Source organism: Babylonia areolata, chromosome 22 (assembly GCF_041734735.1).
Source record: "Babylonia areolata isolate BAREFJ2019XMU chromosome 22, ASM4173473v1, whole genome shotgun sequence".
NCBI lineage: Eukaryota > Metazoa > Mollusca > Gastropoda > Neogastropoda > Buccinidae > Babylonia > Babylonia areolata.
This window is the reverse complement of record NC_134897.1, coordinates 10493894-10519924: the sequence shown is the minus strand read 5'-3', so window position 1 is coordinate 10519924 and position 26031 is coordinate 10493894. Positions and strand designations below refer to the sequence as shown.

The 26031-nt window shown below is 40.6% G+C and overlaps 3 protein-coding genes across 7 annotated transcripts in view; 1 reads left to right on the top strand and 2 right to left on the bottom strand.

Annotated features, from left to right (window-relative positions):
* Positions 1–2175, bottom strand: part of LOC143296933 (MAU2 chromatid cohesion factor homolog) — a 40227-nt gene extending 38052 nt beyond the window's left edge. Inside the window, exon 1 of one of the 2 annotated variants that reach the window (XM_076608962.1) lies at positions 1906–2175. In XM_076608962.1, the coding sequence (XP_076465077.1) occupies positions 1906–2139 (234 nt within the window). In that variant the 5' untranslated portion in view covers positions 2140–2175. The remainder of the gene's footprint in view (positions 1–1905) is intronic. The other variant, XM_076608963.1, reaches the window with a different exon arrangement.
* A 2608-nt stretch (positions 2176–4783) lies between these two features.
* LOC143297152 (uncharacterized) lies at positions 4784–14269 on the top strand. Its single transcript, XM_076609335.1, has 4 exons — positions 4784–5309; positions 7803–7989; positions 10005–10124; positions 11787–14269. Exons 1-4 carry the CDS (start codon positions 5133–5135, stop codon positions 12026–12028), a joined length of 726 nt encoding a protein of 241 aa, XP_076465450.1. The 5' UTR covers positions 4784–5132; the 3' UTR covers positions 12029–14269.
* Positions 14270–14406: 137 nt separating this feature from the next.
* Positions 14407–25599, bottom strand: LOC143297151 (BLOC-1-related complex subunit 8-like). Of its 4 annotated transcripts, XM_076609334.1 has the most exons (8): positions 25496–25599; positions 24092–24184; positions 22890–23002; positions 22419–22483; positions 21039–21146; positions 20095–20244; positions 18728–18799; positions 15035–15175 (listed from the first exon to the last, which is right to left on the bottom strand). In XM_076609334.1, coding segments are annotated over exons 1-8 (609 nt in total). In that variant the 5' UTR covers positions 25503–25599; the 3' UTR covers positions 15035–15174. The 4 variants fall into 4 exon arrangements, with proteins under 4 accessions (XP_076465446.1, XP_076465447.1, XP_076465448.1 ...); XM_076609331.1 differs by lacking the exon at positions 18728–18799 and having other exon boundaries at positions 14407–15175; XM_076609332.1 differs by lacking the exon at positions 18728–18799 and having other exon boundaries at positions 14407–15175; positions 24092–24200; positions 25496–25582.
* Between the last annotated feature and the right edge of the window lie 432 nt (positions 25600–26031).

The following is a 26031-nucleotide window of genomic DNA, read 5'->3' as shown; positions in this document are numbered from 1 at the left end:
AAACACATGCCTTTGAAGGGTTTGTTTTTTTTGTTGTTTTTTTAATTCTAACAATAAGAATCAATTTCTACTTTCAAACTTCTCTTATAAAGTTCTCAACTTTTAATAGATGAATTAAAATTTTGGTTAAAGATGACAAATTTGACATTAACTTAAGAACAGTTAAATGTTACAATGGCATGTAATCACTAATTGTATGAATATTTCTACATACACATGTATGATATTTACTATAAACAGCCTCATTTCATTCAATAAATGAATAATATAAATCAATATTTTACACAGCCTTTATATTTAGCAAAAAGTATGATTTTCTTCTACTACTGCTCTGTATTTTGGTTGATATACTCATAACACTGGCCAAAAATAATGAATGGCTTTGACTTTTGTAAAGTTTTGGTTTCATAGTCATACTTTCAACTAAATATCCAGCTTGCAAATTATATATTGAAATACAGGAAAAGGATCAAAACTAAGTCAGTAGTAGTAAGTGGTCGGTCTGCTTAACCATGTTTCAGTAGCTCAAGGAGGCGTCACTGCGTTCGGACAAATCCTTATACGCTACACCACATCTGCCAAGCAGATGCCTGACCAGCAGCATAACCCAACGTGCTACAATTCAGTACAAATGACAAAGTTACATTTTTTCAACTCTGGAGAGGATATTTTTTTCAACTCTGGAGAGGACTGATTGGAATGGCACAGAGATGGAAGGTAAAGTAAATGGCTGGTGCTGAGCATCGATCCTAGATCAATATGCCGCGATAAGCTCAACATTGGTTCCACATAATTTAACAGATATGAAGTTGAATTCTCAGCCAAGGAAAGTCTATGCGACCTTTCTGGATTCTTGAGTTTGTCCTGCATGAACTTTTCACCAATGGCTAATGGAATCGCGTACAGAGAAGTCCAAACAAAAATCAAACTCTTTATCCACAGATTGGTCACGTGACCCTCAGCACATCTTCCTGACTCGCTATTTCTCCCAACAAAAATACCAACGAACTCCCACCAAAATCATCGTGTGTAACAATTACCGATGTCGTTCAATGACATTTTCTTTGTGAACTCTGCAAAACACTGAGCTTCGTATCCATCGAGGATTGACCAGCTACTTTGAAAGTAAATTTTAAAAAAGGCAGATAAGTTGTACAACTACAAGTGAATGTTTATATTGGTTGTTGTGCACAAAAGTCGGAAGTGGAGTAGATGAAAGGAAATCCGACAATTCAATTTTAAATACTACACTCGACAGCAACCAACACTGCTGCCATGTGCTGGGGAAGCACAAGTACAGTTTCAGTAGCTCAAGGAGGCGTCACTGCGTTGGAACAAATCCATATACGCTACACATCTGCCAAGCAGATGCCTGACCAGCAGCGTAACCCAAAGCGCTTAGTCAGGCCAAGTACAGTAATAGTAATGCAGCAGCAATTAACAAGATTTTATTTTGAAGAATAAGAAGTTCAGTAACACAAACACTACGTGTATATATATATATGTATATTATATATATATATTATATATATATATATAGTCACTGGTTACAGCACTGTCACCTCAAATAAGTTACACCATAAATGAGAATGAGAGAAAGCTTAGTAATACAAACACTACGTCACTGGTTACAGTACTGTCACCTCATATAACAAGTTCCACCACAAACTAAGAATGACAGGAAGTTCAACAACACAAACACAACGTCACTGGTTACACCACTGTCACCTCAATTCAAACTCTTTTTCACACCATTTTCAAATTCTGAATGCAAACTAAGTGTATGCAGACAATTAAAATATGCATAAATAAGAATCTGGATTGTTAGTCCTAACTTATATCGCCCTCTATAAGCTGAACTTGTAACTAAAACACAGAGAAGAAAAAAATATCCATCAAACCTACCGCCTTTTCCAGGTGAGATCTTGCAAGATCGATGTTTTTAGTATGGGTCAGTAAAATATTTCCAAGCTGCAGATGCGTTCTCGCCTCAATATTGGGAGGCGGACTAAAATTGAAAATCGACTGTAGACAATGAATGCATAAACGTATGTTTGGAGGATTAGAAGTCCTGAAATTCTCCGCAAGTCCCAAAAGAGAGATGTACCAGGGCTGGTCTGAGTTCTGAGGAGACGCCATTTTTGTTCTTTCGCGCTCCTGCAATTTTTTATTTACAAAATGATTTACCACAAAAATACTTCCAAACGAACTATATCAACTTGAATATTAACACTTTGATGATGTCCGATTTCTTTGTAGTTTTCTATGGCTATTAATTTCCTTTAAAAGATTTTCAAGCAATAGCGAAAAATAAATTATTCATCTCAAAATAAAAAATCATGATCGGGAATGAAACGAACTTCTTCCCTCTCTGAGCCGCCAGGAAGTCCGCGCGAGTGTCGACAATTGTAACTTTTGTAATGACATTTCGCACAGGAATCGAGGGCAGAGTTGTTAAGCGTGATGTATTAAATTGAATTAATCACTGAGCTTCACCCTCAAACATTTGGCACATTTCGCTTGTTGATTGTTTCACTGTCATGCACACGGGTCACGTGCGTGCGCTGGCACACGTTCACATCGAGCAAGCATGAAAACAGCAGAAGCCGAGACAAGTATCAAAACATTTCAGTGAACATGGCATGGCATTAAAAGTATCTTGTCAATGATTAGATCCTCGTGTATGCGTCAAAATATATAACTGTAAACGTGGCGTTAAAATATCTCAATGATTATATCTTCGTGTAGTTTGGTTGGTTCATTGGCAACTGTTGTATTCCTCTCTCTCTGTGCCCATCATGTGTGCACATGTTGGCGTACAGTGTGCGTGTGGACTGGTTGGTTGTGGGTTAGAAAGTGTGTACGTGTGTGTGTGTGTGTGTCTGCGTGTACGTATGTGTGTGTTCGTGTTTGTGTGTGCCCACGTCTTGAGAACTAAAAAAGAAGAGGGGTGTGTGTGTGAGTGTGTGTGTGTGTGACCTTGTTTCCTTTTCTCCTCGCCCACCCCCTACCCCTCTCTTCCACTTTAGTCGCCTTTTTTGTTTTCCTGCCTTTCATTCTTCTTTCCCTGTCTCCCCCTCCACCCCTCCTCCCCTCCCATTCTTCAGATTCACAATGACCCCCCCCCCCCCTCACACCCCGCCCCGCCCCTCTTAATTTCTTCCAGTCGCTTCACCATCCGCCTCACCCTCCCTCCATTGTCGGCTGCCCTGTTCAGCACGCGTGCACAGACGAACTGAACGCACACGCACGCATGCCGTACATGCAAGCAAGCACACATCAGTAGGTAAAAACTTTTGCCCAATGAGGTGGCCGTGGCACAACTGAAGCGGCACTGACATCACAGTACACACATACTCAGTATATGCGACACTATAGACACACGCCGGCCATACACTAATTCTTGCTCTGTCACTCTCCCGGCTCTCAACTGAGTTCTCACTTGCACGACTCGACACACATGCTATACTGTATGCACGCACTACCGTGGCACACTGACATGCACACCGCAGACACACTCCGGCACTGGCACAGACACACACCGCCAAAAAAGAAGATATACTATCCACCACAATTTCAAAGCCTCTTGGAGAGAATGGGGAGGGGTGACGTGGTGATCGAGACTGAGGACAGGACTAAATAAACTGAAGAAGAGAGAGGGAGAAAAAACAAACCAACAAAAAACAGGTGTGCGTGAGAGAGAGAGAGAGACGGAGAGAGAGAGGGGGGGGGGGGACTGGAAGGAGAGGAGAGGGAGGTGGTCGCCTGATTTTCCCTCATCCTAGCTTCCCCCCCCCCCCCGCCCCCCCCCCCCTCCTCCCACTTCACCGCCATACCCCACCCCCGGCACCCCCCTATATATCATATATATCATGTAGTAAAGTTATACCAACCCTTTTCATTGATGAAGTTATCATAGTGAAGTCAGAGGGGGTAAAAGGTTCCAGTATAAGTGAAGAGAACTGAACTAGATGATGATGATGATGATAATAATCATGGTTACGTATATAGCGCCTGTCCTCGTCCATAAACCAAGCTCTAAGCACTTAACAAAACAAACACACACACACACAAAAAAAAGTGCCCGGGAGTTCGTTGGTAATTTTGGTGAGAGACTGAATGGCGAGTCTGGGAAGAACCAGACTGACAGCTTCCTTTGGGCGCTCACGTGTCATCAGTTCAGTCATTCGATCTCAGTTTCCTCAGTGTGTCATTCATTTAGATTTCAGTCAAACACACACACACACACACTGACACACACATGAACGCCCACGCGCGCGCGTAACTTTAAAAAAAATATTTTATGTGTACACACACACACACACACATACACACGTACACGCCGGGCGTAACTTTTTAAAAATATTATATGTGTACGACCTTTTCACCCCACCATTCTGTCAGATTTCAAACTATATCCTGCTGAAACTGGAACTGAAAACGAAACTGAAGCTAGTTATTGTTGCTGCGTCCGTCACCATGCTGAAACCTTGATCCAGCACTGTGTCAAAAGCGGCCGCTGTGGAAAATTACGTCTACTTCTTCTTCTGCGTTCGTGGGCTGCAACTCCCACGTTCACTCGTACGTACACGAGTGGGCTTTTACGTGTATGACCGTTTTTACCCCGCCATGTAGGCACTGGCAGCCATACTCCGTTTTCGGGGGTGGGGGGGTGCATGTTGGGTATGTTTTTGTTTCTATAACCCACCGAACGCTGACATGGATGACAGGATTTTTAACGTGCGTATTTGATCTTCTGCGTGCGTGTACACACGAAGGGGGTTCAGGCACTAAGCAGGTGTGCACATATGTTGACCCGGGAGATCGGAAAAATCTCCACCCTTTACCCACCAGGCGCCGTTACCGAGATTCGAACCCGGGACCCTCAGATTAAAAGCCCAACGCTTTAACCACTCGGCTATTGCGCCCGTCGAAAATTACGTCACAATCACCTTGTGATGTATTGCTGACTTGACGTCGACTGACGTCAGACAACAAACTTCACGATGACTGCACGTGCAGAACGATGGCATGCTGCTGATCAACTTGACGTCATTCATAAAACGTCATGAAGTGTTGTCGAATTGACGTGTTGTCCAGTTCGAAACGTAATTATAGACCTGTGATTCGACATGGGATGCCTCCACAAATTCTGCTGTGGCCGGAATGCACAGGACAAACACGGACAAATATCTGTTGGTGCTCCAGTGTCGGTACATACCCAGCTAGACACACATTCTGGAAAAGTGAACAACAATGAACAACACTTACGATCAGTGCCTGCCCAGTTCGGCACAGATTCACGGAAGGTGAAATGAGCATCACAAACTGTGGTGTGTGTGTGTGTGTGTGTGTGTGTGTGTGTGTGTGTGCACGCACACACTCAAAACAAACATTGCTCATAATTAATCTAGATTGGATCTTCTCTTGTCTTGTCTGTAATCCTGTGGTAATCCTTGTACAGGGCAACAATCCACAATAGGTCACTCAGCTGAGGTATTGCATAGTTTGGCCTAAGAATGACTGCAGTCACACACAGCCTGTGTAACCCTGGGCTTTTTCCTGTTACACACTGAGCTTCAGTGACATTGGGCTGTTTGTTAACACACACTGAGCCTGTGTGACCCTGGGCTGTTTGTTATCACACACTGAAACTGTGTGACCCTGGGCTGTTTGTTATCACACACTGAAACTGACCCTGGGCTGTTTGTGACACACTGAACCTGTGTGACCCTGGGCTGTTTGTTATCACACACTGAGCCTGTGTGACCCTGGGCTGTTTGTTATCACACACTGAAACTGTGTGACCCTGGGCTGTTTGTTATCACACACTGAGCCTGTGTGACCCTGGGCTGTTTGTTATCACACACTGAGCCTGTGTGACCCTGGGCTGTTTGTTATCACACACTGAACCTGTGTGACCCTGGGCTGTTTGTTATCACACACTGAACCTGTGTGACCCTGGGCTGTTTGTTATCACACACTGAGCCTGTGTGACCCTGGGCTGTTTGTTATCACACACTGAACCTGTGTGACCCTGGGCTGTTTGTGACACACTGAACCTGTGTGACCCTGGGCTGTTTGTGACACACTGAACCTGTGTGACCCTGGGCTGTTTGTTATCACACACTGAGCCTGTGTGACCTTGGGCTGTTTGTTATCACACACTGAAACTGTGTGACCCTGGGCTGTTTGTGACACACTGAACCTGTGTGACCCTGGGCTGTTTGTTATCACACACTGAGCCTGTGTGACCCTGGGCTGTTTGTTATCACACACTGAACCTGTGTGACCCTGGGCTGTTTGTTATCACACACTGAGCCTGTGTGACCCTGGGCTGTTTGTTATCACACACTGAACCTGTGTGACCCTGGGCTGTTTGTGACACACTGAACCTGTGTGACCCTGGGCTGTTTGTGACACACTGAACCTGTGTGACCCTGGGCTGTTTGTTATCACACACTGAGCCTGTGTGACCCTGGGCTGTTTGTTATCACACACTGAAACTGTGTGACCCTGGGCTGTTTGTGACACACTGAACCTGTGTGACCCTGGGCTGTTTGTTATCACACACTGTGCCTGTGTGACCCTGGGCTGTTTGTTATCACACACTGTGCCTGTGTGACCCTGGGCTATTTGTTATCACACACTGAGCCTGTGTGACCTCGGGCTATTCAGTGTTACACACTGAACCTGTGTGACCCTGGGCTGTTTGTTATCACACACTGAGTCTTATTTTTTTCTTTTTTTTTTCTCTCAAGGCCTGACTAAGTGCGTTGGGTTACACTGCTGGTCAGGCATCTGCTTGGCAGATGTGGTGTAGCGTATATGGATTTGTCCGAACGCAGTGACGCCTCCTTGAGCTACTGAAACTGTGTAACCCTGGGCTTTTTGTTATCACACACTGAGCCTGTGTGACCCTGGGCTGTTTGTTATCACACACTGAGCCTGTGTGACCCTGGGCTGTTTGTCACACACTGAGCCTGTGTGACCCTGGGCTGTTTGTTATCACACACTGAAACTGTGTGACCCTGGGCTGTTTGTTATCACACACTGAAACTGTGACCCTGGGCTGTTTGTTATCACACACTGAGCCTGTGTGACCCTGGGCTGTTTGTGACACACTGAACCTGTGTGACCCTGGGCTGTTTGTTATCACACACTGAGCCTGTGTAACCCTGGGCTGTTTGCTATCACACACTGAACCTGTGTGACCCTGGGCTGTTTGTGACATGCTGAGCCTGCGTGACCCTGGGCTGTTTGTGACATGCTGAGCCTGCGTGACCTTGGGCTATTTGTTATACACCGAGCCTTTGTGACCCAGGGCGGTTTGATATCACACAGTGAGCCTGTGTGACCCTGGGCTGTTTACTGCTATGCTGCCTGTCCGGATTACCAGACACAGGGAGGAACCTATCTTCTACAGAATTGTGCTAGAGGACAACACTCTCGTTGCTATGGGTTCTTTTTTCAGTGTGGCAAATGTGTGCTGCACACAGGACCTTCTCATCCAATGACTAGACGTTCAAGTTTCTTCTTCTTCTGCGTTCATGGGCTGCAACTCCCACGTTCACTCGTATATATTCGAGTGGGCTTTTATGTGTATGACCGTTTTTAACCCGCCATGTAAGCAGCCATACTCCGCTTTCGGGGGTGACGCTCAAGTTTGATTTTCCAGTCAAACATGGGAGAAAGAGTGAGAGCAGGATTCAAACCCTGACCCTCACAGACGCTCTGTATTGGCACATGAGCCTCTTAACCATTCTGCCACCTTCTTACTTTTTTCTGTCTGTCTGCCACAGAAGAAGAAGAAGAAGAAGAAGCGATGGCATAAGAAGCTGAAGTGGAGGAAGAGGAGGAAGACACCTGCCAGTCTGTATTACGTCAAAGGCTCCAGGATACCTGTGGAGAGTCTGGAGGATGGTGGCCAGGACAATGACAGTCGCTATTACTACCCACCTTGTCACCACACTGCTTCTGCCAGCCCAGGTAAATCATAAGAGTAATTATAAAAAATCATTATTCATTTAGTGCTTAATCTTGTCCAGAGACAAAAAAAAAAAAAAAATCCATCTTGTCTCCACACTGCTTCTGCCATATAAAAATTATTATTTGCTTAGTGCTTAATCTTCTTTAGAGACAAATTAAATGAAAAAAAAAAAGGTTTTTAGAAATATCTTTAAAAAATCCATTTGTCACACAGCTAATCCTGGAAATAAGGCATTTTTAACACAGCTCCTGTGCCACTGGTCTGATCAGTTTATTAGTTTAATAAAATTTTAAAAAACAGTTAAAAAAACAAACACACACACACACACACATATATAAATACACACACACACACATTTACACACACACACACATATATAAATACACACACACACACATACACATGTGACCAGCTTCTACAAAATATATATACCATTGGAAAGAAGATGAAAAAGACCTTTCCAATGATGTATAAAACATGTTCCTAGGTTAAAAATGTTTAAGTTATTGGAGTTCAAAGTGCAGCAGCCATTCTGAGAAAAACAGCTTTAAAGTTTTGCAACTGACTCTTGAGATTTTTCCCTAATAACGGGGGTTTCTATTAGCTGTATGCCTGTGAAAGTTAGGCAGGTTATCAAACTAAGGTCTGTACATGCTTTGGGCAATGATATTCACACTAGATGATAATACTGATGTAATTTTGAATGGTTGTTTTGGGGTGTAAGATTTTTTTTTTCCTCCTGATCTCTCAACAAACAAATCTTTTGTTATCATTTCTTTTACATCAAAATTAGAATGATGCACATTTAAATTTTGATTTTGTTAAGAACTGAAATAATCTTGTGAGTTTTTAAAATCTATTTTTAATTTTTTGTATTTTAAATATGCCAGTGCGTGCCAGTGTGGGTGGGTGTGAAGGGGTTCGCCGAGTGTGGCCCATTTTCGTTCATTCTTCATTTCAGTGATTTGCTCTTTAAGTATCTTCCATTTCCACTTGTTTATGTTTTTATGTATCTACCTACACATTTATTTTTCGTATTTCATTTTTTTTTATGTTGATGTGTTCTATTAAGATATAGAAAAGATATTAATGTAAAATATGCTGTTTTTCAGGATAATTGCTCTGTAATATCAGCACGCAGGTGCGGAAATTAACTAAATTTTCAAATTTATAGTTTGAATTTGGCAAAAACAGTGAGATATGTTGTAATCTAGAGGTTGAACTATGCACTGGTGCAAAGATCTTGATTTGCCCCAGATGGACCCTCAGCACTGTTTTTGCCTGTATCGCAATTGAATGCAGCGCGAGTTATCTATCGTTTTGTGGGAGACAGTCAGATATATATTATATTGGGGATGTGGATGAGTCGCATGGACTGCTTTTGTGGCTGGTGCTTTACCTAGTTCAAGTACAGGGTGAATTTTGTCCAATAAAATCATCAAGCTGCTTAAAGCCCAGACAACCACAAAGGCTGAAAAAAACATTTGTCACAATGTGTTTATCTGGGAGATCCGCATTTGCTTGTGGACAAGACTGTTCTCTCCTCTACCTGCATTCAACTCTACATCAAACTGCAGTATTTTTTTTACAGCATTTTACCTGAGGCTTTTTCATTTCACACCAGTGTGTGTGTGTGTGTGTGTGTGTGTGTGTGTGTGTAATGTTTATTGTAAAGCGCTTAGAGTTCCTTTTAAGAGAGGAAAGCCCTCAACAAGTATCCATTATTATTATCATCATTATCATTATTCTGATAGAGCTTTGTCGTCCAAATGTTTAGGGATGTTTCAGGATTTCAAGGCAGATAAAACATATCCACTCCAATATGTTCACAAACTTACATCCATAAATACATCTAAGTGTTTGTCTTCATTGTTTTGTTTCTTACATGAATGGAAATAAAGAATATTTCTTGAACATGATATTGCAGTAAAAAATGCAGGTAACATATGCTAGAAAACAGAAATGATGATACAAGACTGGCAGGTCTCTTATTTCTCTTCCAACCACTCTGCAGGAAATCCTTGTTTACTGTTCCTCATGAACTGGCAGATGATCTCCCCTCTTTCCCGTCTGGCTGTCTTACAGCGTGCTGTCCACTGTCGTCAGCGCTCCATGCTACCAGTCATCCGAGAAGGTGTGTCTCTCGAGTCTGAACTTCCTGCTCACCTTGTCTCGTCCTCTGCAGTTGTTTTTTTTCCTTCAGTGTTTCCTCGTCTTTATTTCACCTTTGAGCTTGCTTTTATACTTCATTCACGTTAAAACCAGTGGTCATTATCACACCATGCTACCCATCACCCGAGGTGTGTATCTGAACGTGTTTCATTCCCTGCAGTTCTCTCCTTCAGTGTTTCCTTGTCTTTATTTCACCTTTGAGCTTGCTTTTATACTTCATTCACGTTAAAACCAGTGGTCATTATCACACCATGCTACCCATCACCCAAGGTGTGTATCTGAACGTGTTTCATCCCTGCAGTTCTCTCCTTCAGTGTTTCCTCGTCTTTATTTCACCTTTGAGCTTGCTTTTATACTTCATTCACGTTAAAACCAGTGGTCATTATCACACCATGCTACCCATCACCCAAGGTGTGTATCTGAACGTGTTTCATCCCCTGCAGTTCTCTCCTTCAGTGTTTCCTCGTCTTTATTTCACCTTCATGGTTGCTTTTATACTTCACTCATATGAAAACCCAAGGTCATAATCATTCCGTGCTCCTGTCATCCGAGGTCTGTGTCTGTGTCTGAACTTTCTGCTCACACTGTCTCGTTCCCTCCAGTTGTTTTTTTTTCCACTTCAGCGTTTCATCTTCGTTTCTCTTTGATGCTTGCGTTCATTCTTCACTCCTTGCAAAAAAAAAAAAAAAAAAAAAAGCCATTTGTCCTTTCTGTCACAACTCTTCAGAAGCAGAGTTCACAAATGAATGTGGCCTGCTGCGTTCCATCTTACATGAGAAAAAAAATCATATGAAAAGATCATGGAACAAGTCAGATTCTTAGAAACAATACACCTAAAAGAAGTTCATGAATAACATCCTCTTAATTAAATAAAAAGAAAAACTGGGAAAAAATACTTGAAGAGATAAGAAATAGTAACAAAGAAAAAGTACTCATAAAGGCACACAATTCAAACCATTGCTGTTTATACTAGTTTTACTACCCATCAGCTGGCACAAGGTAAATAAGCGGTACAGAAAAATACCTCCCCCCCAATCCCCCACCGAGACAGGACTTCCCTTTAAAAAAAAAAGGGGAGCTCCTCCTTGTCCATTCATAACAAGTCCTTTATCTGACCTGACAGGCTTTGTTGTCATATTCATCCATCAGCCTCTTGTTCACATCAGCATCAAACCTTAGCTGTTTGCTCTTACACTTCTAATCACCCCCCCACTCCCTCCCTAAAAAAAAAAAAATTTAAAAAAAAGCCTTCAAGTCCAATAAGCAAAAAATTATTCTTTCCCTCTCAAATCGCATTTGATTTTAAAACAAACTTACCATGACCGACCATGCAGGGGTTGGATTCCTATGCAAAATTCTACTCCACCCAAGCTGACAAAAGCGAAAGTAGCTATGGCTGTTGACCTCCCTGTCGCTGTGTTGCGTGTTCACTGTGTGCATGAGCAGTTTTCTGAGCACACCATAAGCTCCTGCTTGTTGTTGCGGTATGTGTTTGCAATGTCTTTACTTGCTTTTCAGAATAAAATCATGTTTAAAAGAACCCAAAGGCAGGGAGGAAGGGAGGGAAGTTGTCTGTTTCTCAAAGAACTCTGTCACTTCAATACACCATCCTCTGTCTTCCCAGTGGCGTCAGAGCAGGAAGCAGGCGGGGACACATGCCACAGAGGCGGAAGGGGCAGAACGTCCAGGGCGTCACGTGGCACGTCGTCAGGTGACGAAGACGAGGAGGGGCAAAGCTCAGAGCTTCCCATGAGGCTGACTCCCAGGTCAAGCCCTTTGACCCTGCGGCATAAGTCCACCACGGCCATTGCTGACCCCAAACACACTGCTATGTTGTCGTGTTGGCGATCAAAGAGTCAGTGTTGATAACCCATTCCTCTGGATGCTGTTTGTGGATCTGAGTCTTTCTTTTCAGGTAGAAATTAATAAAGAGTGTCTGTTTTGGGAATACATGTATTTCTGGCAAAAGTCTTTTCAAACAGGATGTTCAACTCCTGAAAAGGGAGTATGACTGCTTAAAATTGCAGGGTAAAAGCAGCCACACACGTAAAAGGGAACTCGTTGATATGAATGACCATCAGAGTTGCTGCCCACTTATGATGGAAAAAACAACAACAAAAAGCCCCAACATGTTCAGAAAATATTACATGAAAAGTTATTATTTGGACATTTCTTCTTTCCTTTATAATTGTCATGGATGTTTTTGGTTTCTTTCTGTTGTTAACTTGTAACTTAACATTTTTTCAGTTCTGATAACTGTGCCAAAAATCTGAGCACCCCCTTCCTTCCTTTATGATGTCTTTAGACTTTTTTTTTGTTTTGTTTGTTTCTGATATATAGTTGTGTGCATTCTGCACTTCAGTGTAAAAATTGGACATGTTGTGTGAGATGAGTGAGAGGAAAGATGGGGAGAGGGACAGAAAGTGAAATGTGCAAACTCTTTAATAATCAAAAAAGAAAACAAACAACAACAAAAACAAAAACAAAAAAAACCCCAAAAAACACAGCAACAAAACCCACACACAAAGGAAAAACAAAATTTGTATTACAAGACAGCATTTTAAATAGTAACTTGTAATGTGTGCAAATGTACATAAAGGTTCTTTATCAAATGAGTGCATTGCAGCAAGTTACTTCAAGGCACTGTTATTCTTTCACAACTTCCTTACCAAACTGTCCACAGACAAAAAGATCTGGGGGTATGAATTCCAACTTACATATTACTGATCTTTCGCAAATAAGGATCCTTAGAAAGTATGTGCCCATGGCAGGTTCATTATTTAAAAGGAAGACGTTTAAGAGGGGATTTGTTCCAAACTTATAAAATAATCAACAGCCTTGATGACAATGATTTGCAGGATTTTTCTCTCTTTCAAATATTGATGTTACTCAAAACTGAGTGGGTAAGATATTTATCAAACATTCCAAAATAAACAAAAGAACATCATCTTTTTCCTTGACAGTTGCTAAACCATGGAAGTCATTACCTCATCACATTTCATTTGCTAAAAAAAATACTATCAATTTCAAGAACCTTCTCAACAACTTACCCAAATTCATAGAATTATTACATGGTTTAGACTGATGTGGAAAACAGAATCCTGCAGGCATGCTAAACCTGTCCAATTCAAAATATATTGAGGGAATGTTGATTTGCCTGCAAGGTCTGGGCTATTATCAAGCCAGTCTCTACTATAACTACCACTAGTACTACATACTAACAGATCAGCTCAGTGGTTGTGACTGGTATTGTTACTGATACAGATGTGTTTGCACTCAAGATACACTCATTACATTTGACTGAGTATCACATACACACACACGCACAAGCATGCACGCGCACGCACGTACACACACATGCATGCACAAGCACACACATACTCCCCTTCCCACAACACACAAAACGCACACATTCACACCCACAACTACCCAAATACAAACACACACATGCACACGCACTCAAACACAAGCACATATCACTGAGAAAATGGTTGGAGTCTCAAAATCTTGCATTCATTCAAAGACAATATTCATAACATCAGTCAACCAGCACCAAAAACAACAACATAAAAGGGAATAAAAAAAAGAAAGAAAAGCATTCAAACATTTCTGATCTGAAGGGAAATTCTCATTTCACGTAACCAAAATGTTCGAAAACGCAGCAGCTGTGTTTTACATTTAAATGTCAGGTATGTTTTTGCTCCTATGCATATGGCATTACGTATACATTTCAAAGAGGATAGTGAGTCCGTTCTGGAATGTCAAAGAAGGAAGATCTGTTGTTAACTTTAGCCAGAGCACCATCACTGGCGACAGCAAAGTTTGTGTTCAGCACTTAACTCATATTGCTGTTAGTCAAACTGTGAGTCAGTCTTGTGGGATATCATGATAATGCAAATCTTCATCATGTTTGAATTGTGAATCCTGCAATGGTGATGCCGACTGTTAGTCCATTCAACATTTATGCATCATAGTCATTATTTCTTGTCATTATTAATGGTGCTGAATTCACTAAGCGTAAAACTTACGTTTTTATCTCGTTATGTGTTAAATGCAGGTGATGTTGTGTTGATTGAAAAGAACAGAACTGTCCTTGAAATGGGGGGGGGGGGGGAAAGAAAAATGTTCAGAAAAACTGCAATTTGTTGCCCAACTTACCGCTGGTCATCACCACAGGCTGATGCTGCAAACACTGGTGTATGAACATCAGCCAGAATCACCAGTGATCATCTTGCACTTCTGGCAGAACTGAAGTGCTGGGGTCAGCTATTATCATCACCTTTTTCTGATGTTGATTCCTCTACAGGGCCTCTGATTTGTGTTTTGCCTTTTAGAAATGAAGTGCTGGGGTCAGCTATTATCATCACCTTTTTCTGATGTTGATTCCTCTACAGGGCCTCTGATTTGTGTTTCGCCTTTTAGAAATGAAGTGCTGGGGTCAGCTATTATCATCACCTTTTTCTGATGCTGATTCCTCTACAGGGCCTCTGATTTGTGTTTCGCCTTGTCCTGTCGTTTCTTTCTTTGTCTTCTTTTGTGTCATCTTCTTGTTCTGCTATGTGTCTTTTACTGCTTGTTTGTCTGTCCTCTTCTTGTTCCGTCATGACTTTGTCTTCTTGTTTGTCCTGTTAATGTTCTGTGATGTTTTCCGTTCTATTTTTCTTTTCTTCTTTCTGCTCTTCCTGTTCTGTTCTGTTTTCCCTCCCTCGTTTGTCTCTTTCTTGTTCTGTTATCTCTTCTTCTTGTTCGCCATCTCCTCCTGTGTCTTCTTCTTCTTGTTGATCTTTTTCTTCTTCAGTGTCTGGCACGTGAGGAGTTTCTGTCTCATCTTCTTCTGGCGGTTTATCTTCACTTTTGGTCGAGTCCGTTTTCTCCTGCGTGTCCTCGGCTTCTGTTGTGCGTGTCCTTTCCTGTGCGTCCTGTCCTTCTGCTGCGTCTTCTGCTTGTCGTGTGTCTCCGCTTTCTGTTGTTGGCACACCCCCAGTCTTCGCTGCACAGGCTTCACTCTGCTCCCTGAAATTGTGAATACAGTAAAAATAAGTAAATAAATAAAACAGAGAAAGAGAGAGAGAGAGAAGAATGTTGTGATTCAGATAAGACATTTTGTTTATGGTATGGTAACCAACACTAGGCTTCACCTCATTTTCTCATCGAGCATAACATTTCAATACCTCCTCATTCTTTTATATATCACAACAACAATTACATGGAGTCCCCAGTCTTACTGGGGCCCCAGGTGAAAACTTTCAACTACCCCATACAGGGCCTCATCTCATACTTTCATCAGGATTAAAATTAAAATATTACCTCACTCTTGTATGTGGTGTAACACTTGAAGACAACCTCGTCAGGCATCAAGTGTAAATATCACCCCAGTCTTTCACCTTGCATAATATTCAAATGTTGTCTCATTCTTCCATCTACCAGGTAATTTCAGTATCATGTCTTTTACCTGGCATGATATTTTAATATTGTCTCATTCTTTCATCTGCCATAACAATTTAGTATCACTCATATTTCACCTGGCACAATAACTGAATATCTTTTATTCGTCAGGCACAGAATTTTCATGTTACCTTAGCTTTTAACAGGCATAATATTCTAATGTCGTCTATTTCTTTTTATCAAAATTGAAATTCAAATTTTTTTTTTTTTTTATCAACTGTCAATGTAAAGCAAGTCCTAAGTCTTACTGAGGACCTAGTCAAGAGACTGTCCAGAAAATGATCCCAGTAGAGTGCAGAGGAAGCACTGCGATGCAGAGAAAGATAGAAAAATACACTGCTGCTGAAATTTCCTCCGTTTTTCAATGAGCATTTTGAAGTTTCTCAAACACATTGTAAGTGAGAAAAACAAGAGAGAAAAAAAGCAACTTAAAAATAATTATGCTATGTGATTTACACTTAATTAATAATATAATCTTTAGTTGAACGATTTTCACAAAAACAGAAATCTAATAAATATTTGAAAATGCATGGGTGTGTAAAAGTTCTCCCTTTTCACCTTTAATAATTTCACTGGGTATCACCGCAAAATCTGATCAGGTGAAATTAAAACTGGAGTCATTTGAATCTCCAGCATGGAGATTCTGCACCATCCACTGATTCAGCAATAAAACGAACAACAAAGCTTTTTTGTTGCTGAAACAAACCTTTGAGCTGGCATTAACCTACCTCCATTTGACATGGGGCTATTCAGTAAAGGGCAAAATAAAACATCCTATATAACATACCGAGCCACAGTTGAAGGTCTTATCACTTGAAAGAACTTGGCAGTAGAAACTGGTATCAATCTGATCATATGAATTCCAAGCATGCATGCAGGCACAAATGATTAAAAAAAATAAAAAAAATCCACACGACAACAATGCTTTAACAAAAATAACTGCACTGTCCAAGGTTTGACTGAAAAGCAGAAGTGAGGAAATGCACACCAAACCAAAACAAGGAGCCAGTTAATTGCCTATTGACAGTTCTGGCTAAAAAATATGTTCATCTCAAAACATGTTTATGGACCATGATTGTTATCAAAAATAATTCTCATGTTCTGGATGCAGTTTAGGCTAGAACTCTCTTCCACTAATTGATGCACCGTATTTTATGGTGAAAATACTGCCTGTCTTTTATTTCTTCTTGTTTGATGGGCGCAAATGCCTAGTGGTTAAAGCGTTGGACTTTCAATCTGAGGGTCCTGGGTTCGAATCTCAGTAATAGTGCCTGGTGGGTAAAGGGTGGAGATATTTCCGATCTCTCAGGTCAACATATGTGCAGACCTGCTTGTGCCTGAACCCCCTTTGTGTGTACACACAAGCAGAAGATAACTACACACGTTAAAGATCCTGTAATCCATGTCTGCATTTGGTGGGTTATGGAAACAAGAACATACCGAGTATGTACACCCCCGAAAATGGAGTATGGCTGCCTACACGGCAGGGTAAAAACAGTCATACACGCAAAAGCCTACTCGTGTAAATATGAGTGAACGTGGGAGTTGCAGCCCACGAACGAAGAAGAAGAAGAAGAATTTCTTTGTGTTTCTTTCTATCTTCTTTGACTGTGAAAGACAGACAAAAGAAAACAGACAAAATAAAATTGTAGAAACTAGTATACCTCTGAAAACACCAGCAAACCAAAAACAAAGGGGGAAAATGTCGACTCAAAATAAAACAGCAGAAAATCTGGCAAGAGAACTCAAAATACACAAATGTTCATCTTTGCTCTAGGTAAATATCTAAACATTATTTTGTTACATTTTCACATTGTTTCTTATCTAACATGAATATCATCCCAAGGGCTTACTGTATATGTAAATGATCACTTCAAGGTAATCTTCGAATTGCTTTATCATTATTCAAAATTGAACAAACTAACAGTATCTCAACATGTTATCAGCATTACATTTGTTCCAAACAAATGTTGCAAGCCCTGTTGAAAGGAAATTTTCTTCCTAAAATTACATTTAACTCTTTCCGGACGAAGGAATGCTCACGCATTCCTACACAAAACGTATTCGGTTTCGGACGAAGGAATGGAATAGCATTCTCTGAAAGTAAAATTCCATCATGCACTGTACACGTGATTTTGTGATTAGCCAAGCAGAGTGCACTATTCTGGGTCACTCCACAATCGAATAGTATGATTGGTTAGTCTGGGATGTGTGGCCTGTCTCGCACACATGCTGACAAAGTCACTGACCAGTCGTCTGCTCGCGTGCCAGCCTGTTAGCAAAGTGGCCTCTTCTCAGAATGTTGTGAAGCGAACAAGGCAGTGACAGCAATGTTTTAGGGTTGCCGAAGTACTTGAAATGCTACAAACTGAAGGGTTGGACATTGAAGAGGTGGATGATGACGAAGAAGAAAGCGAATTTAATGCAGAAAGCGAGCATGGGTATGGTGATTTGGGGTGAAAAATTGGCAGTATTTTCTACATATGGCAAAACTGTAAAAATAAGATGAGAAATTTGATTTTTTTTATATGTAATAGCTCAATACGTAATAAACTAGTTCTGAAAGTTTCATTTTCTTACACAGTATTTTTTGTAATTTTTTTCCAAACCCCTACAAATGGGCCGTCTGTGGGGGGGAAAAGCAAGGGAGAAAACTTGTCGTCCCGAGTGAGTTAACAAACTGATTTTTGAATGCTCAAAAAGATTCAATCACTACACCGTCATACAAAACTGACATGAACATTTCGACATGAATCTGGACACCAAATAGACTTTAAGACTTATCTGCAAATATCCACTACATTTCCCTTTCTTTCTCATAAAAAAAGAGAGAGACCTAACAGTAAAACCACACACACCCTTAAAACTTCTACAAAACCACATCAAGGTCAGCAATTTAACACTGAACATCCACCATCAAACAAAACGCAAAAACATGAACGCATGCAGTCAAAAAAAGCAAAAGCAAAATCACTACTGAGCACATCTCAAAGAGTTGAACGCAATCCACTGAAACACTGCAACACAACTGGGTCTCTCAACAGTATCGTCTCGGCACTGGCAAAGTAACCAAGCACACCAGGGAAGGGAGAGCACTGGGTGACAACAACCAGGCCTTACTACTTAGCGCATGTGGAGGGGATATGTATTGCTTTGGCTGGGCTGCACTGGCACACCGACGCTAGCAGATCGCTGGAAAGAGATCACATATATCTAAAACATGTATATGTATCTAGTATAAGTGTATATGCATGCATGTGATTGAAGCCTGTCTGAATAATACAGGAAACAAAATGATGAGCGCCTTAAGGTGGCTGTCAAGTGGCTCTACCCAGGTAGGCAGCCTGTTGTGCAAATAACTGTGTTTTTGTAAAGTGCTTAGATTTTGGTCTCTGACTAAAGGCAGGCACTATAAAAGTATCAATAATAATAATACGATCACTTCTAGTGATGTTGTGAATCAGAGATGGAGAATGTTGCCAGTTTAAATATGCATTATTGGTCACTTAAAAACATTTGTATGAGAAACAAAGAAAAGAACACTTTGATCTGTATGGGTATCGAGTTAAAATGATTATCCCCCCAAAAGAAAATTTTCTATCTAAAATTACATTTAAGACGGGAATGTCAGACCCCTGCCGGAGTCTGCACTAGTGGGTCACGGTTAAGTATGTGTAATTAAAATTATGTTTAACCCTTTGAGCCCTGACCACCGCTTTACCAGTGGTAGAGAAAAATGACATAATGCCTAGCTACCGGTTGAAGAGCCAATCAGAAAAACCGTAACATTCTGACATCAGCGAACGTAGTACCAACATGGCCGCGCCTTTTCACTGTGTTTTGTGCATGTGCTTTGGAAAAAAAAGATCGATTTCAATATAAATCAACCAATAGCAAAACACGGCACAAGTGTTTACGCACTGCTCAACCGGTGGCTAGGCATTATGTCATTTTTCTCTACCACTGGTAAAGCGGTGGTCAGGGCACTCTTTTTATATCTGCCGTGACACATTAAATACCAATTATTTGCAAATTTTGGCTCAGGAGCTCAGGCAGAAGGGTTAACAAAGGGAGGCTGCTAGCCACAGATACTTTTGATTTCTCAACTTGGGGGAGAAGTATTTTGCATGGGACAGGAACCAGACCCCTGCCAGAGTCTGCACATACAGAATACCATACAGTATGTGTAATTTCAGAAATATCTAAGAAGTCTTCCAAGTTGATCAGAAACAGCCCTGGAAGTGGACAACATATATGTAAGAATGTATCAAGTTCTTGTTCTTTTGTATACACTAAATACTCACCCTTTTGATCACTCAAAATTGTCCTTAATCAACCCTGCAGCTTCCTTGAAGGAACGGAGACACTGACACTGACACAAGTTTAACTGTGAGGCCAAAGGCCCTTACACAAGTGGGAGCAGGGATGGGGAGTGTGGGGGTGGGGGGGTTGTGATTAAAGAAACTGGGAGTGTGGTGACCACTCACTCTGTGTTGTTATGTCCACTGGCGGCCAGAGAACTGTCCGTGCTGACCGCACTGTCGTCCATGTTGTTATCTGACCCTTCTTCCGTCTTACTTCCACTTCCACCCGGCCCTTCTGGCCTTCCGTTTCCTCCCACAGCTCGACCCTGTCGTCTGCTCAAAGATGAAAAAGAAATGTTTGTTATTTCTGATCCTTCTCTGTACACAAGAGTGCGGACTAATTATAGTATTCTTATAATTTTTTGCTGTTGTTTCAAGTATTTCTTCTTCTGCTGCTGCTATTTGGGCAAATGTGTTATGAAAATAGTTAACAGGATCTAAGCCAGACTCTTAGGGTATCCTAACATTAAATGGTAAACAAGATCTAAGCCAGACTGTTTGTATATCCTAACGTTGACTTCTTCATTCCATTATTATTGATTTATAATAATTCAGACTGTTTTTTCCAAATACAGAATTTCCGTCGTCTTTGTGTATGTATGCCTGCAATATGACACATAATTCAGAGGGTGAGGAGAGTGATAAAGCAGATGCAGGTGAAAGTGCTTTCCTTGCTGGTGTGTGTGTGTATCTCAATAACTCACTGGTTTCTTGGTTTGTTACTCTCTACCATTTATTTACCCCTGTGCAAGCTGATAGGAAGTACTGAGCAGTACTGGTTTAAATTGTGCATCTAATACACCATAAGCAGCAAAAAGTACTGCACAATAATAATAGTACATTGACATAGTGCTTTTGAACATCACAAAACGCTTTACAACAGCACATCAGGAAGACGCATCAAACACACCTACCTACTCAAACATAGAAGGAACAGAGATCTAGATCCATAGAATACAGAGTCTAGAATGAAGTGTCTTAGTTGTGTAAAAACTACTGAGAAAGGAAAGTTTTTTTCAAAGAAAATTTTACACAGTACTTGCTTACTGTTCCCCATGTGCACCTACTTGCGGGAATCCTCATAGTCGATCTGCTGTTTCATGAACATGGCATTCTTCAGCAGTTCCTGGATGTTCTGGAAGTGAACCACGCTCTTCTGCATCCCCTTCACAGCACTGGATCAGGGGCAACAGACAACATCAGTTAGTTAAACGGACTTTTACGTCCAAAAATAAAAAACAAAAACAAAACTGATAGTCCCAATAAAAAGAAAAATTGACAGTCCCCATAAATTTCACAAAAAATCACCAGCTAAGAATCTAAACAAAGGATGGAGTGACAACTATATGGGACTTGCTGAATTGAAATAAGCCTGAAAGGAATTTTTTTCCCCTAAAATTACGTTTATCTAACACCAGTGCAGACTCCAGCTGGGGTCTGATTCCTGTCCTGTGCAAACTACTACCCGCCTATGCGGAGAAAACGAAAGTAGCTACAGCTGACAGATTTTTTTCTCTCCAAACATTTTTCAAGATCTGCTTGATATGCACACACACACACACACACAGATGGAAACACAAAAAGCCATGATTGCAAAACTGAGAGTCAAGCGGTCAGAACACCTCCACCCAGGCAGTCCATGAGGTCTCAGGTTTAGATCCTGGCAGAGCCTCATGTATTAAGTATGGAGATTTGTCCTATCTCCTCTTCTTCTTCTTCTTCTGCGTTCACTCGTATGCACACGAGTGGGCTTTTACGTGTATGACCGTTTTTACCCCGCCATGTAGGCAGCCATACTCCATTTTCGGGGGTGTGCATGCTGGGTATGTTCTTGTTTCCATAACCCACCGAACGCCGACATGGATTACAGGATCTTTAACGTGCATATTTGATCTTCTGCTTGCATATACACACGAAGGGGGTTCAGGCACTAGCAGGTCTGCACATGTTGACCTGGGAGATCATAAAAATCTCCACCCTTTACCCACCAGGCACCGTCACCGTGATTTGAACCCGGGACCCTCAGATTGACAGTCCAACGCTTTAACCACTCGGCTATTGCGCCCGTCATCCTATCTCCAAGGTCAACAAATGTCCAGGCCTGCTTGTACTTAAAATCTCCTTCATGAGTTCATCATAGTTCAAGTATATCCACACGGAAAATCAAACATACATATTATGTATGTCTGCATCCATAATAATAGTAATATTACACATGACTTATATGGAACAAAATCTCTTAGTACCTGCCATGAAGCGATAAACATACAGTAGTTGATAAGGACATAAAACATGATATGATGAAATACGAGATAAAATACAGAAAAAAACATGTACATAAAAGCCTCAATTCTAGATATGCAGATGCAGCAAAAGACAGGACGATGACAAACAGAAAAAATATGTGATAGTTACTGATACTATGTCACACAGTAACAAAGACTTACTTGCCAGCGTATTCAGTATCAAAGCAGGCTCCTTGTACAAGCTGCTGAACCTCTTCCACTTCATGCTGAAATTCAAAATACTCTGATCAGTCAAACTGATGAATAATTTAAAACAGCACACAACTTAAGTGCTGTGTATGGATTTTGTACAGATATTTCTTTATTATGTATTTCACAAATAGTGTCCATTTTCAGTTTTTTAAGATAGTGAAATGCATCTTAAATTTCTTTGGCCATGAAACAATCACAGAACAAATCTTAACAGTTGTATGTCATGCATGCATGTACACAATTCAAACAAACAGATACTGACAGATACAAAAACCACAATTGCAGGCAGTGAAAGAAGCAAAAAAAAAGAAAGAAAAGAAAGAAGCATCATTTTACTCTTCCAACTGATGACAGGTAAACAAAGCCGTAGCAGCAAAATACATGCAAAACAAATACCAAACAAGGGGGAAAAGAAAATACCTTCTGTTCCACCAGCTGAGGTAAGGTTTTACGGACATGTTCCTGTATTCTGTAGAAAGCCACGCTCGGTTCATTTGCAATGGTGTTGATGCATTCTGACAGCTTTTCCGTCACTGTAAAAGTAGAACATTGATTATAAATAATAATATGACTATGGATTAATGGAAGCTTTTGATTTTAATAGGCCTTATGTGCCACATCAAGTGTTGATCATGCTTTGATTTTGAAAATGTAACCCAAAGCTAAACATATTATGCCTCACTCCACTTTTTAATATAAAGTGTTACTGTTTCTGAGCCTCTTAATGCTGGCCCTGTAATGCACGAACAATATCTGTACACATTTTATATCCGAACCAACTTCCGTCATCGACAGTTTGTGTAATTTATTTATCATTCATATTCATATCACAGCCATCTCTATGCGACGACATTTTCTCAATCTCACTTGTTACCAACCACTCGACTGAACAAAACATCAACACAAACAACTCACTCTCTTTCACACACACACACACACACACACACACACACACACACACACACACAGCGATGCACACACACACTCTGTTACACTCAACTGCACTTGCTGCAAAACACACAAATTGCATGTTTTGGTTCAGATTATTATCAAAACAAATGAGTATTTTAGGAAAATTAAAAGCCAAAACATCACCAAAGTCAGTTATGAATGCCACTGTTTCTATGTGAAAAACAGTCCCCAGCACCAAATACTTTTGCTTAATGCTTTCAGTCAGATGATTCAGTTCATGTCAAAACAACACAATAATCTCATTTACGGCAAACTCTCTAAAGGGGGGAGAAGGTTTCCTAATGCAAGGGAACATGGCTGAAGCTGTCAAAGCTTTGTTACTTTGTGACAAATAGTCCATTTAATGTTGACTAAAGTCGCCTATGGCAATGAGCTATCTGTTGACTAAAGTTGCCTACAGTGGCAAAAGAGTTAATATTACAAAGCCTAAATCTTTTTTATATTTTTCAAAAGCCAAATTCTTCTATATTCTGCACTAGAACCTCGTGGGAAACCCTCCCCCCCACCCCCCAGCCCACTTTCAACATGACAAAATCAAAAAGACCTCAGAAAAATAAATCAAGCTAGCTATAATCTTCACCATACATCATATGCTAGATGATTTAATTATCAACATATGTTTCTCAATGGACAGGATGTGTATGAATCACCTTTGTGTGACTTATGGTCCAGCTCCGCATCCACCCCACTGTCCCGGTACACATGGGTGGTGGATGTCATTCGTCCAAACAAACTGTCACCACCTAGCGCAAACACACACTGAGCAAAATGACACATTATACATCAACCCCACAATTAGCATCATTAATGAACTTCAAGTTAAAACTGTATCTATTGTTTTGATTCTTTAACTATAACATTTATGAAGGAAGGGACAGAATAATCAAGAAATGATCGTGGTCACTCCATGGATGGAAGGAAGTATGGAAGGAAGGGAGGGAAGAAGGGAGGAAAAAAGGGATTCTGTTTAACTTTAATGTACCATCACACATTTTAGTGACTGTAAAGCATATAATCATAAATGAATCCACCTTGCATTGCTACATTCAAAGCTCTGTCCTTTCCTTCTCCCTGCAGATGTGGTACAACATATAGTATACAGTCCACACTTTTTGCCTCCTTGAAACTGATGCCACAGAGGATAGATTGATGAACTGATCAGTTTACATTGTCTACATTGTCATGAGAGAATAAAGCATGCATTGTGTGGAAACATCTGATGCATTTAAAATGTTCATTATTAATAATATTTGTATGCCTCCGAAAACAGTGTACATCTGCCTATATGATAAGGTCAAAATTGTCATGCGCGTAAAAGCCCACTTGTACATGAATATGGCTGAATGTGGGAGTCACAGCCCACAAAGAAAATGAATATCAATATTTGAAAGTGTTTTGTGTGCATGCTTGTCAATATTTGAAAGTGTTTTGTGTGCATGCTTGTCAATATTTGAAAGTGTTTTGTGTGCATGCTTGTGTGTTTAAACAGTGTGTGTGTGTGTGCAAACAAACACAATGAAGGTTATATGTGAGCTCTCTCTTCTCTTGAGTATCTGTTAATATACCTTATACAACAATGTGGCTATTTGAGTATTTCAGTTTACCATAAAGGTCAAGTTCAGAGGTTTACCCATTTATACTTCTTGACCGTAGGGCCATGAGTGACCGACTGCGTGGTGGCAGTGTAACCTCGCTGATAATTAATGCCGATGTGGCACTAGCACTGGCAGTGTCACATGCTTGGAGCTCAACTTCAAACGCCAGTTATGAGAGAAAGAGAGAAAAAAAACACACCAAAACAACAAAAACGGACATATTAACGTTTGTCCTTACTCTACACCTTGTGTCCAGACTTACGGACGGTTAAGCTGTCAACAGATTACACTCTTAACAAGACATTCATGTGACCTATCCAGTTCTCAGTCATATCACTGGTGTTAGTTCAGACATCAAAATCACTGAGACAGATACACCACGAAAATTAAAATAAATTAGGCTACAAAACGTGGAAAAGGATAGGATGATTCACCTCCAAACTCATACAGAATATTTACCGTGCATATTCAAGCAGTGTCACCAAAACTATCATTCAACTTCCTCGCGCTCACGAACCCTCGTTTATGCAGAACGCCTACCGTCTGCCAAAACGGAAGTAAACATGAAACATATGATTATGTTGTTAAACCGAAACTGACCGAAAAAATATATTATCTACTGCAAAGTTCTTATTTGGATTGAAAGCTTTTTTTGTTGTTGTTGTTTTTTGTTTTTTATTTGTATATAAAGATTGTGTTGAACACTAGATTACACAGGAAATGCACTTTGGAAATCAGAAATACATATCAAAACTGTTACATGACACAATAAAAATCTTATTAGAACAAAAGTTACATTTAAAAACAACAACAGACTGGTGGTGTAGCTGTGTGGCAGAGATTAAAGATGAACTCATTGCTGGGTGACCAAATTTTATTCGCACTTTTATTGCTATTTCTATTATCTGGCTTGTTTTGCCAGAGGCTTGTACTGCTTCCGTAAAATCTTTTCGCAAAAAAAAAAAAAAGAGTTGTAAAGCACTGAACCATATTTT